The sequence below is a fragment of the Neofelis nebulosa genome, chromosome 1 (assembly GCF_028018385.1).
Source record: "Neofelis nebulosa isolate mNeoNeb1 chromosome 1, mNeoNeb1.pri, whole genome shotgun sequence".
NCBI lineage: Eukaryota > Metazoa > Chordata > Mammalia > Carnivora > Felidae > Neofelis > Neofelis nebulosa.
Window position 1 is genome coordinate 139,475,949 of NC_080782.1, and position 12,988 is coordinate 139,488,936.

At 37.4% G+C, this 12,988-nt stretch overlaps 1 protein-coding gene across 2 annotated transcripts in view; it reads right to left on the minus strand.

Moving 5' to 3' along the window:
* SNX2 (sorting nexin 2) overlaps nucleotides 1-12,674 on the minus strand; it is a 57,964-nt gene extending 45,290 nt beyond the window's left edge. The window contains exons 1-2 of one of the 2 annotated variants that reach the window (XM_058737908.1): nucleotides 12,519-12,642; nucleotides 11,664-11,742 (exon numbers count right to left, since the gene is read on the minus strand). Coding sequence is in view for 1 of the 2 variants with exons in the window: in XM_058737900.1 (XP_058593883.1) it covers nucleotides 12,519-12,626 (108 nt within the window). In the remaining variant the exon portion in view is untranslated. Of the gene's footprint in view, nucleotides 1-11,663; nucleotides 11,743-12,518 lie in introns of both variants that reach the window. The other variant, XM_058737900.1, reaches the window with a different exon arrangement.
* Nucleotides 12,675-12,988: the final 314 nt, after the last annotated feature.

Consider the following 12,988-nt stretch of genomic DNA (forward strand, 5'->3'; position numbering starts at 1 on the left):
AACGTTGAAAAAAAAAAAATTTAAAAAAAGTCAAACACTCATGTCACTGAAATCCTAAAAAGAAGTGCACAAAAATATTTCAAGAAATGATGGCTGAAAGCTTCACAAATTTGTTCAAAGACATAAATTTACAGATTTGAGAACAAGCTAACTCTAAGAGGACAGCTTCAGAGAAAACCATACCCAGCCACATCATAAAAAGTGGCTGAAAACCAAAGATTAAAAATAAAAAAACTTGAAGGGTGCCTGGGTAGCTCAGCTGGTTAGGTTAGGTGTCCAACTCTTGATCTGAGCTCAGGTCTTCATTTCAGGTCATGAGTTCAAGCCCCGCACTGGGCTCTGTGCTGAGTGTAAAGTCTACTTAAAACAAACAAAAAAACACAAAAAAACAACTTGAAACAGCTAAAGAAAAAATTTCCATTTAGGGATACAAAGACTTCATATTTCTCAAGAAAACCATGACAGTGGCACAGTGTCTTCACAGCGCTGGCGGGGGGGCGGGGGGGGGGGGGAACAGGGGTGCCTGGGTGGCTCAGTCGGTGAAGCGTCCGACTTCAGCTCAGGTCATGATCTCTGGGTTTGTGAGTTCGAGCCCCGCATTGAGCTCTATGCTGACAGCTCAGAGCCTGGAGCCTGCTTCGGATCCTAGGTCTCCCCATCTCTCAGCCCCTCCCATGCTCATGCTCTGCTTCTGTCTCTCAATAATAAATAAACGTTAAAAAAAAATTAAAAAAAAAAAAAAGAATTGTAAACGTAATTCCATATCCAGCAAAAATATTCTTCAGGAACAAAGTTGGAATAAAGATATTGTCAAATGAAAGAAAACTATAGGGATCTACCATCACCAGGCCAGTTCTTAAAAAAGAAATAAATAGATCTAAAAAATGGGGAGGGCCTTAAAGACAATCTTCAGCCAGAAGATACCAGATATGAATAACAAAGATTTGGAACTTCAAGAATACAGTAAGAATTACAGAAGTAGTAACTAACTAGAGAAATATAATAGACCACTTTCCTTCTCTTCAGTTATTTAAAATGTGTATGACTATGAAAGCAAAACTTAAAACATTGGTAAGGTTTTTAATGTATAGAGACATAATACATGTGAAAACTAATACAAAGGGAGGTAAATGGTCATAAGAATCTGCATTTTATTTTTATAAGTATAACATTAACTCTAATTGGACTATAAATCATTAGGTATGTATTTTGTAACCCCTACAGCAACCACCTTCTTTATAAATATATGTAGATACACATATATGTATATATATATATATTCTATATACATATGTATTTAAGTATATTTATATACTTAGAGGAAGGGGAGATAAAGCAAAAAATCCAGTAGATAAATTAAAATTAAATACTTACAAGCATTAAGATAATACAAAAGAAGGGAGAAAGGGAGAAACAGAGGTAGAAACAGAGGGAAAAACAGAAAACAAACAGATCTAATCCAATCACACCAATAATTACATTAAATACACCAATTGGAGGACAGCGGTAGCTAGACTGGATATAAAAATAGCAATACACAACAATATACTCCCTACAAAAAAAAGTAACTTAAAGACAATAGGTAAGTTAACAGTAAAAGAATGGAAAAAATATATCATGCAAACAATCAAAACAGAGACAGAGTGCCACATTAACATCAGATAAAGTAAACTTTGAATAAGAAGTATTATCAGCAATCGATTCTCAGCCTTTTGGCTAAGATCAAGTGTAGTATTATCAGCAATAAAGTATTATCAGCAATAAAGAGGGGATGATACGATAAAATGATCATCAATTTACCAAAAAGTCGTAACAATACTAAATGTCTATGTGTCTAACAATAAAGCTTCAATATGAAGAAAAAACTGAACTGAAACTATAAATTAAAAATTTTAAGTCTACAATTATATTGGGAGACTACAGCACTCTTCTCTCAGCAATGGATAGAACAGGTATGTAATAAGGCAACATAGAGGAGAGCTGGAAAATACTTTAGCCAACTTGACTTAACATTTAAAGAACACTCCAACAGTAACATTAGATTATATACATTCTTTTCAAGTGCACACAAAATATTCACCATAACAGACCATATTCTAGGCCATAAGACAAACCTTAACAAATTTAAAAGAACTAAAATCATAAAACTTTCTCTGACCATAATCAAATTAAACTAGAAATAATAGAAAGCTACTGAGAAAATTCCCTAATTTGGGAAATTAACACGTCTAAATAATCCATAGGTCAAAGATAAGTCACCAGGGTAAGTAGAGAAGAGTTTAAATTGAATAAAAACAAAACACAGTAACAAAACTTGTGGGATGCAACTAAAGCAGTGCTTACAAAGAAACATACAGCTAACTACTAATACTCAAAAAAAACAAAAACAGAAAAAAAAAACCCAAAAAACCAACCAAATTTCAAATCAATGATCGAAGCCTCTACCAACAATAGAAAAAAAAAAAAAATCAAGAAAGCAAAAAAAATATGATTCTTTGAAAAGATCCCAAGATATGCTCTAGAGAGATTAAAATAAATGAACAAAAAAATACATGAGTAAACAGAAGACATAAATTACAAATATTAGGAATGAAAAGGCAAAGGCATCACCAAGAGACCCCACAGACATTGTCACAGGAAAATAAGAGTATTATGAAAAACCTTATGCCTATTTCACAACCTAGACTGAATGAACAAACTCCTTGAAAGACACATACTACAGAAGCTCAACAAGAAGAAACAGTCCTGCATCTACTAAAGATAATGAATTTGAAGTTAAAAGTCTTCCAAAAACAAAACTACATGCTCAAGTGACTTCACTAGTGAGTTCTAGCAACCTTTAAAGAAGATAGAAGATTAATCCATACAACCTCTTCAAGAATATAGAAGAGAAATAAACATTCTCCAATTCCTTTAATGAGACCAGCATTTCTGGTACGAAAATCAAACAAAGTCATTGTAACTAAAAGAAAATACTATACAAATATCTAGCATGACAGATACAATAGCCGAAACAAATGCTACCAAACTGAATGTAGCAACATATAAAAAGGGTAAGCACATTTATGACTTCGGGGCTTACCCCAGGAATGCAAGGTTTATTCAATGTTTTAAAAAAATCAATCAACATAATCCATGTCATCATTAACCTAAGAAGAAAACTACATGATTAACTTATTAAATGCAAAAAAAGAATTTGCCAAAACCAGCATCCATTCATGAGTACAAAATTTCAGAAAATAAACAGAATTTCTTTAACCTGATGAAGGACACCTACAAGAAAAACTTAACAGATAACATATTTGAGAGAAAGAATATTTTTCTTCTAAGTTCACAAAAAGGAAAATGATATCCACTTTACCACTTCTATTCAAAATTATGCCGATAATCTTAGTTATTACATTAAGGCATAAACATTGGAAAGAAAGAAATAAAACTCTAATCATAGCATGATTATGTACATGAAAATCCCAAGGACTCTAGAAAAAAGCTACTAAAACTAATGAGTGTTTAGCACATTTGCTGGATAGAGGGTCAACATGCCACCAATGAGCAAATGTAAAAGAAACCACAAAGCAGGTATAAAACTCACACAACATATACTAGATTGGTATGCTGAAAACTACAAACACTGATGGAAAAAATCAAATAAACCTAAATAAACAGAAATAGTACATTTATGCTTAAATGTTCAATACTGTTAATATGTTAACTCCCCCCAAACTAATCTATGGATTCATCACAATCCCAATTAAAATCTCAGGTGACCTATTTGGTAGAAGTCAAAAGTTGTTTTTAAAATTATATGGAAAGGCAAAAAAAGGCGAAGAACCAAAACAATTTTGAAAGAAGTCAGTGGATTCACATTTGCTAATTTCAAGACTTAGTTACAGTAAGACAGCACACAATTGGCAAAAGGAGAGTCAATAAACAGTGACAAAGAATGGAGTCCAGAAATAGACATACACATATATGTACATATATATGCTCAACTGATCTTTTTTTTTTTTTTTTTTTTAACATTTATTTATTTTTGAGACAGAGAGAGAGAGAGCATGAACAGGGGAGGGTCAGAGAAAGAGGGAGACACAGAATCTGAAACAGGCTCCAGGCCCTGAGCTGTCAGCACAGAGCCCGACGCGGGGCTTGAACCCACGGACCGCGAGATCATGACCTGAGCCGAAGTCGGACGCTTAACCGACTGAGCCACCCAGGTGCCCCTCAACTGATCTTTGACAAAGATGCAAAGACAACTCATCAAGAAACTTTTTAAGTCTAGCTTCTTTAACTTAGCCTAAAGCATGTGGGATTCATTGGTGATGTTGTATATTTTGAAAAATAAAACAAACCAACGTGACCAACAATTATAGAACACTCCACCCATCAACATCTGACTACATACATCCTTTTGAAGTGCAAACATAATATTTACCACAAAAGACCATATTTTCAGCCACAAAACAAATCTTAACACTATGATTATCTTCCAATAAATGGTGCTGGAACAACTAGATATCTATATGCAAAAAACTAGACACTTCAACTCACATGAAAATTAATTCATAATGAATCCTGTTACACCAAAATGTAAAAGAAAAATTATAAAACTTCTAGAAGGAAACATAAGTAAAACCTTTGTCGCCTTGGGTTAGCGTTAGGAAAGGATATCTTATGTGACATACCAAGTACTATCAACAACAACAAAAGAACTAACCTGAACTTCACCAAAGTAATAAACTTTTGCTCTGTGAAAGTTAATGTTAATAGCATAAAAAGACAAGCCAGAGTAGGAAAAAATATTTGCAAAACATTTATCTGGCAAAGGATGCATAATTAGAATACATGAAGAATTCTCAAAACTCAATAAGGAAATCCAAATTTTTAAATGGGCAAAAGATGTGAAAGGAAGGACATCACTAAAGATAATTTTCAGACAGTGAATAGGCACATAAAAAGACACTCAAAAGCACTATTAGAGACTGTATATTAAAATTACAACGGGGGGCACCTGGGTGGCTTGGTCGGTTAAGCGTCTGACTTCGGCTCAGGTCACGATCTTGCGGTCGGTGGGTTTGAGCCCCGCGTCGGGCTCTGTGCTGACAGCTCAGAGCCTGGAGCCTGTTTCAGATTCTGTCTCCCTCTCTCTGTGACCCTCCCCCGTTCATGCTCTGTCTCTCTCTGTCTCAAAAATAAATAAACGTTTAAAAAAAAAAAATTAAAAAAAAAAATTACAACGGGGTAACACTAGAAACCTGTAAGAATGGCTAAAATCTCTAGTGTGCTGATTAATGCTTAGCAACCAGGTCTTTGGGGGAGAAGACTCTGATTTACAGTTTTTGCTGATGTGTGGTATAAATGTGCCTGCTGTGGCTGCTTACCCCTCCCTGAAAGTGGACTTGAGAAGATACGTACTTTGCACCATAAAATACAATAGATATATGACCTCAAGAGCATAAAAATAATAAATAGTAGTAATGAAATTAGGAAGTGACAAGTTTTGAATACTTATTACTGTCATTTTTAATATAATTCATTTAAATATGTTTGTATAACTTAATTTTAACAATGGCTGTGTTTAATAACCAGCTGACAAATCCCTGAAAATTTAACAATCACTTCTTTCAAGCCAACAGAAGCCAGTCTCAAGCTCACCACTACCTAAAAGAAAAACTGATACTAATAAATGCAGACAGGATGTGGAACAACTCATATTCTCATTCACTGCTATGGGAATGTAATTAATGATAGATCTACTTTGGAAAGAGCTTGACAGTTTCTTTCTTTGCTTTCTTTCCCTTCCCTTCCCTCCTTGCCTTCCCTCCTTTGACTCTTCTATAATTTTATAAGATTTCAAAGATGAAATGAATAGAAACTTGACCAGAGATGAAAACAGACAAATCTAGCTGCACAAAAGTTTCCCTGGGGCTAGCTGTCAAGATTCCAACACTCAGTAATACATATAAAACGTGACTCTCGGAATAAGGATAAAATTTCCATATTAAAATAACTTTTATGACACCAGGAAATACACTGACATGCTTTTATATTGAAACATCATGCTTCTGTTTTAATGAAACCATAGATTAACAATTTTCAGACTCAGAGAACACTGCCCTAACGGATATTGTCTTGAATTACATTATTACTACAGTCATTAACTCATGGGACTAAAAGCAAGTGACTTCACCTCCCTCAAACCGTTGTGGCAGAAAGTACAGCAGTTTCTTACAAAGTCAAAACATAATTACCATACAACCCGGCAATCCTTATGTATTACCCAAAAGAAATGAACACTATGTTCATACAAAAACTTGCACATCAATGTTTATATTCGCTTTACTCATTAATGCCAGAAGTTGGAAACACAACTGTCTTTCAACAACAATCAACTGTTAGACAATTAAATTCAGAAATAAAAATGACTGAACTACTGATCTATGCAACATCTCTGAGTCTCACACTTGATACTAAATTAAAGAAGCTAGACTCCAAATTTCATACTGTATGATTCAATCTATATGACATTCTGAAAAAAAGACAAAACTAGACAGAAGACATCACTGGTTGCCAGAGACTGGGAGTGGGAAGGGGTTAACTATGTGAGAGAATTTTTTTAGGTGATGGAAGTGGTCTCTATCCTGAGTGAGATGGAAATGCACTTTACTAAATTGAGGTAAATTTTGCCTCTAGTAAAAACTATCATCACAGGAAAAACAACAGTTCAACTTATCATAGGAAAGTGGGTATTTGTAAAATTAACAGTAAAGGCAAATTTCATTCTTTTTAAGAAAAAAGCACAACAAAGTGAGCAACTCTGCCTCAAGCAACTTCATATAATAACATTTTTTAACAGACACTAAAAACCATTCATTCTAAAATCTCTCACTTTAATAGCTTTAAGGGAAAGTGGTCAACTAGAGTCAGGCTGCTCATAAATCTTTCTAATAATTTCCAGTGCTCACCCCTTAACATACCTGATTGCAAAATGTTTTTTCTCTGACACACACGTAATTCATAAAGAAATTTTCAGAAAAATTAGTACATTTAAAATTGGAGGCCTACCTAGAGATCAGAAAACAGAAGAAAACATATACTGCTACTACCTGTTGCATAGGTACAAGACATACCAATTGAGCAGGTCTTTGTCAACAGTCCCTTGTCATACTCTTATTTTCTTTTGATAATTCCAACCATTTTCAAGATCTCAAAGATCATTTCTATGTAATTAAGTCACTCTAGTCTTCTATACTATTTTGTAGCACATACATATTTCAATTACACATGTAACATCTGGTATTGCAGGCATTTGTTCACAGAGCTGGGTTTATTACATTGACTTTTGATGGTTTATACACTCACTCCTTAGGGCAGGGACTAGATGTCCAGCCTGGTTTAATGTAATCATTCAGTAAGTTTATGACACATTCCCAAAACAACATTTCTAGCCCATGGGCATCTCTAGCTGCTTGATGTTCTCTTAACTGCTGTAATGTAGCCCCAAATAAAACTTGTAATTCCTTTGTCTAAGAATCGCCTGAAGAGAGGGAGACATTGTAAGTCTTTAGATGTTTAACTTTTCATCTATTGTTGCATCAATTTCCTTTTCTCCTTTATTATTTGCACTTGCTTTCCTTTTTCAGGTCTTCAACCTCAAACTTAAAATAGCTTCCAACTCATCGACTTATCAATAATACCTCCCACTCAAATTTATCCCTCAGACTGCTAGTACATTAATCCTCCTAGATAATCAAGTTACTGCCATAACAATTTTGCATAGCTCTCACCCACCTACTCCAAAGTCCTTCACAATTTCACCACATAGTAAACTTATAACATCCTCTACTCAGCCACTCTGAATTTTTTATGGTTCCCTAGAATATGGACTGACCCTCAAGTGACCCTTGCTATTCTCCCACTTTGAAATTTCATTACCCCTTTGAGGCCTCTCTTAAATATTACCTCTTCAATGAGCTTTCCTCAGCCAAGAGAAGCATTTAGTGTTCATCTACTATGTGTCAGGAACATTGATAGGAATAAAAATCTCCCCATGTTTCAGTGGTACTTCCAGTGAAAACTGGTTGTGTTTTCAGACCATAAAATCACAATCTGTATCGGAGTTTTCTTTACACCTCCTTCTTCTCCACTGGAGATTTTCTGTCCTCAAAGATTTGCAGTAGTTGCTGATATTTGCACTCTGATGATGATCCATATAGTACGGGAGAGGGTAAATACCCAAGTATTTGCTGAAGTCAAGCAAGTAGGATGTCTTCCAAACACTTAGTGCAGCGTGGGGTTAGAGAAAAGGAATTTTAAGACCTGTGAGCCTCCCATCTGGAAATTTCATTTGAAATGCTCTATAATCCCTATCATGGGCAAACTATCGTCCTCTTCTTAACTTCAACTGACCTAAATTTAGACTGAGGTTAGTCTGAGAACCAGGTGTGAGCACCTATGGTCAAGTCATTTTCAACGAGGGTGCCAATTATCATTCATAGGGGGAAAGAATAATCTTTTCAACAAATGGTGCTGGGACAACTGAATTGCCAAATGGAAAAGAACAAAGGTGGACCCTACCTCATTACATATACAAAAATTAACTCAAAACGGATCAAGGACTTAAAGGCGCCAAAACCATAAAATTCTTAGAAGAAAACACACATGTAAATCTTCATGACCTTAGCTTTGGCAGGGGATTCTTAGATGCAACAGCGAAAAGCATGAGAAACAAAATTTTTAAAATAAATTTTACTTCATCAAATTTTTTAAAAATGTGTTTACAAGGACACCATCAAGAACATGACAAGACAACAAAGAAAGTGGGAGAAAACATCTGCAAATTATGTATCTAATAAGGAACTTCTATCTAGAATATATAAATAATTGTTATAACTCAGTAAAAGTCAACTCAATTAAAAAATGAGCAAAGGATCTGAAGAGACATTCCTCCAAAGAAGATATACAAATGGCCAACAAACACATGAAAAGATCTGCAACATCTTTAGTCACCAAAAACAATTCAATCAAACCACATAAAAATAGCATTTAACAACCATTAAGATAAACAGAATGGAAAAAAAAAGTCATAATAACGGGTGTTGGTGAGGCTGTGGAGAAACTGGTCCTCACACATGGCTGGTTGAAATGTAAGATGGCGCAGCCACTTTGGGAAACCAGTCTGGCAATTATTCAAAGGATTAAATGTAAAGTTAATCTAAGACCCAGTAATTCTACTTGTACAATATCTACTGCAGCATTATTAACAACCTGAACGTGGAAACAACCCCTATGTCCATCAAGTGATGAATGGATAAACAAAATGTAGTATACCTACACAATGGATTATTCCATTTCATTCAATTCCATAAAGGAATGAAGTACAGACTGTGAAAACATTATGTTAAGTGAAATAAGCCAGTCATGAAAAAATACATATCATATGATTTCATTCATAGAAGTCCAGAACAGTTTATAGAGACAAAAATTTAATTGGTGGTTGTTTAAGAGATTTGGGAAATGGGGGCAAGGAGTGATAGCTGAAAACCATAGAGTTTCTTTTTGAGGTGATGAACATGTTCTAAAACTAACTGTAGTGATGGATGCACATATCTGTGAATATAGTAAAAACCATTAAATTGTACACATTAAATGAGTGAAATGTATGGTATATGAGTTATACTTCAATACAGCTGTATAAAATAGAGAAAAGGTACATATTTCTGACTTTTTTTTTTTTAAAGGTGTTGTCTTATTTCTCCATGATTCTTTATGGGAAGCATCTTTTAAGCTTACGGTTGTATCATTTAAGGAAAAAGCAATATTCGTAAACAATTTAAAGCCTTGCTCTCTGGTACCAAAAAGCTTTCACTACATGTTTTCCCCTTCTCATTCTATTTTCTGCCCCCATGCCAGCTTCCACCAATTTCTTGTTTCACAGTCACAACACAACAGAAACACTGTAATTTTTAAATATGCTTCATTTACTGAATTTGGCTTTCTGGGACTGTTCTTAATTGTGAAAGGAAAGGAATCCAATACTGTGTTAAAAATAGACTAATATCATACACCAAATTGTACGGTCATTACAAGCTTACTGTCATCGAAAATGTCTATAATTTGATTTCCACTTCTATGAATTTCAATCAATTTAACAAGTTTCTACAGAAATAAATTTTTAAATGCTTACTTTTTCTTTAATTAAAATACATTTATCTGTAAATCTGACTTTCAATTTACAGTTTAGGTTAACTATTCGAAGTAGATGATCTGCATCACAATCATCTGAGGCTTTGCAACTTATTATTGTCTATGGACCAGAAGCAATGCCAGGAGGAATGTGTTAAAAATGCATATTAATGGCCTTATCCCAGCCCTACAGAACCATAATTTGCACTATAACAAGATCCCTAGGTGGGTGATGGGCATTGAGGAGAGCACCTGTTGGGATGAGCACTGGGTGTTGTACGGAAACCAATTTGACAATAAATTATATATATGTATATATATATCCCTAGGTAAGTTATGCATAAAGTTTGAAGATCTTGAGCATTCAACACGCAGATTCCAGTGAGGAGAAGGCATCTGCATTTCAAACAAGAACCCTATGGTCTCCCCTACACTCTCAGGTTTGAGAAGCACTTTTGAAAACAAAAGTGGAGGGCTGAGAAGGAACATTCCTTCAGAGTAGTTTAGGTATACTAAAAAACACTGCTATAGATCCATCCCCCCAGAACAGTTTGGAAAGCAAGGAAGATTATGACTTTACAAATCTGTTATATTACCTTAAAACTAATAACCTGAATGAGTCTATATAACATAAGGGGTTTAGATTAACAATCAAACCCAAGTTTACAACTTTCACATTGCACCAACCAAGATAAATTTATTCATACTCAAACTTCTGTAGACTTTTATTGAAAAAGTCAAATACCTTATGTAAAAGTCCCATCCAAATGGGAAATAGAAATTTACAGCTCCTGCTACTCAACTCTGAAAAGCCTCAATTAAACAGAATGCTTAGCGTTCACAGAATTCTAGTTCACAGTAGGTCAGTAGTTTGTTTTGATCCTAGCTGGTGGAAAACCTTCATAGTCCTCAAAGGAAATACAGGTCTTAGAATTCAGCATAGACACTAACTCTCAATACATTTTAAGCCAGCTACATGGTACGTATAAAGGGTTAAAAAGATAAACTCAAAGGTTCATCTGTTTTGCTAGGCAATTTTTACTAATTCTTAGGAGATGCTGGTTTTGACAATAAATCCAGCAAACATTTACTAAATGCAAATGTTCAAGATTTTGTGAGGAACACAAAGATGATCAAGGCACTATCCCCAGCCTCAAGAAGCATATAATCTAAGAGGAGGCGGGATTTGGCTGGGAACCTATATATACAACTTGCAGAGTATGGTCAGTGATGAAAACGGTTCCCGGAAGTTCCAAGTTTCAGCTAACCGAGTTTTAGATAATGGACATTTTACAGTAATTTCCAATTGATTTGGTGTAGAGTTGCACGAGCCAAGAAAGCTTACAAAAGCACTTTATAAAGAAGTACAGCCTAAGGTAAACAAACCTGGGCAATTTGCTTACATTTTAATACACACACACACACTTAAAACTGGGCTATGAAGTGTGGGTGACTTCATTTAAATGCAAAGCAATTCAAACCTGAAATGGATCTAGGAGGCCAATTAGAGTTAACAGTGTTTCCTCTGACAAAAACAGGAACACTCAACTTCAGAGACCGCTGACCATGCGAGCAAAGAGGAAAAAGGGAGTGAGGACCGGTTATTTCTTCCTGGCAACTTAAAAAAATAAAACAAACAAAAACAACAGAAAACCCAAACCAGCACTTTCCTGGACTACTCCCTCTCTTCAACTTTGCATTTTATAAACGCTCGTATTCTTAAAAAGTCTAAGAACTAAAGAAGACAAAACCGGTCAAGTGCATTCAACAATACAAAACAGAGGCACCTCCCTCAAGGGGAACTAGCAGTCCATGAAGGGCCATGACTAGGAAAAGTGCATCCACAAGCTCCCTGGAGAGCCACGGCCACTCAACGCTCCGTTCACTGGTCTCCCCTCCCAGGGGCACACCCTCCCTTGGTAAAGGAAAAGCGAGCCCCTCTCCGAAGGGGGCTGCGGAGGTCGCCCGGGAGGGTGGTAAGGTTTACCAGGACTCAGGGCAAGACCCTCGGCTTTGGAGAAGAGGTGCAAATGACACCGAGGAAGGCCGGCTGAACCGGGAAAGGGCGCTGCAACGCTCGGGCCGGTCCCGGCCCCTCAAAGGATCAGGTCGACCCCCAGCCCGCCAGGCTGGTCTCGTGAGGGAGGCTGGCCGCCCAGGCCACGCTCCAGCCCACTGACAGGTACCAGAGGCGGGCCCGCGTCACAGGTGTCGCCCCGACCAGGTCCCCGCAAACCCGGGGGATGGGGAGGGACAAGTCCCGGCAGGGGAAAGGCACCTAAAGGTGAGACGCGCGGCAGGAGCGGAGCGCAGCACCCATGGCGACGCGGTCTCACCTCTAGGGTGGACACAGTACTGGTGAACAGGTCTTCTCCGTCTTCCAGCTCCTCAAAGTCGGTGGGCTTCCCGTCCCCCAGCGGAGGAGGCTCCCTCTCCGCCGCCATCTTCGCTCGTCCAGACGACTGCGCGAGCGGGGCCTCGCGGACCTGTCACGTGAGCACGCACGGCAAAGCTGGCGCGCTCGCCGCCTCGCTCCCCCGCCCCCCGGCCCCGCCCCTCGCGGCCCCGCCCCGGCCTCGTGATGCCGCCCGCCCCTGAGCGCGGCGCTGAGCCCCGCCCCTCCGCCTCTCCATCCACCTCCGCGTCTGGGTCGCAGTCCCCTCTCACCGCCCGCTTGCTGTGCTGTCGGTGGAAGACTCGTGCACTTTTATTATCATCACCTTCGTAGCAAGTCTGGGCCACTTTTAAAACCGGCATTACCGCTTTTTCAAGTGTCCTTCAGGAAGGTGGAAGAGTTTGGGGACCA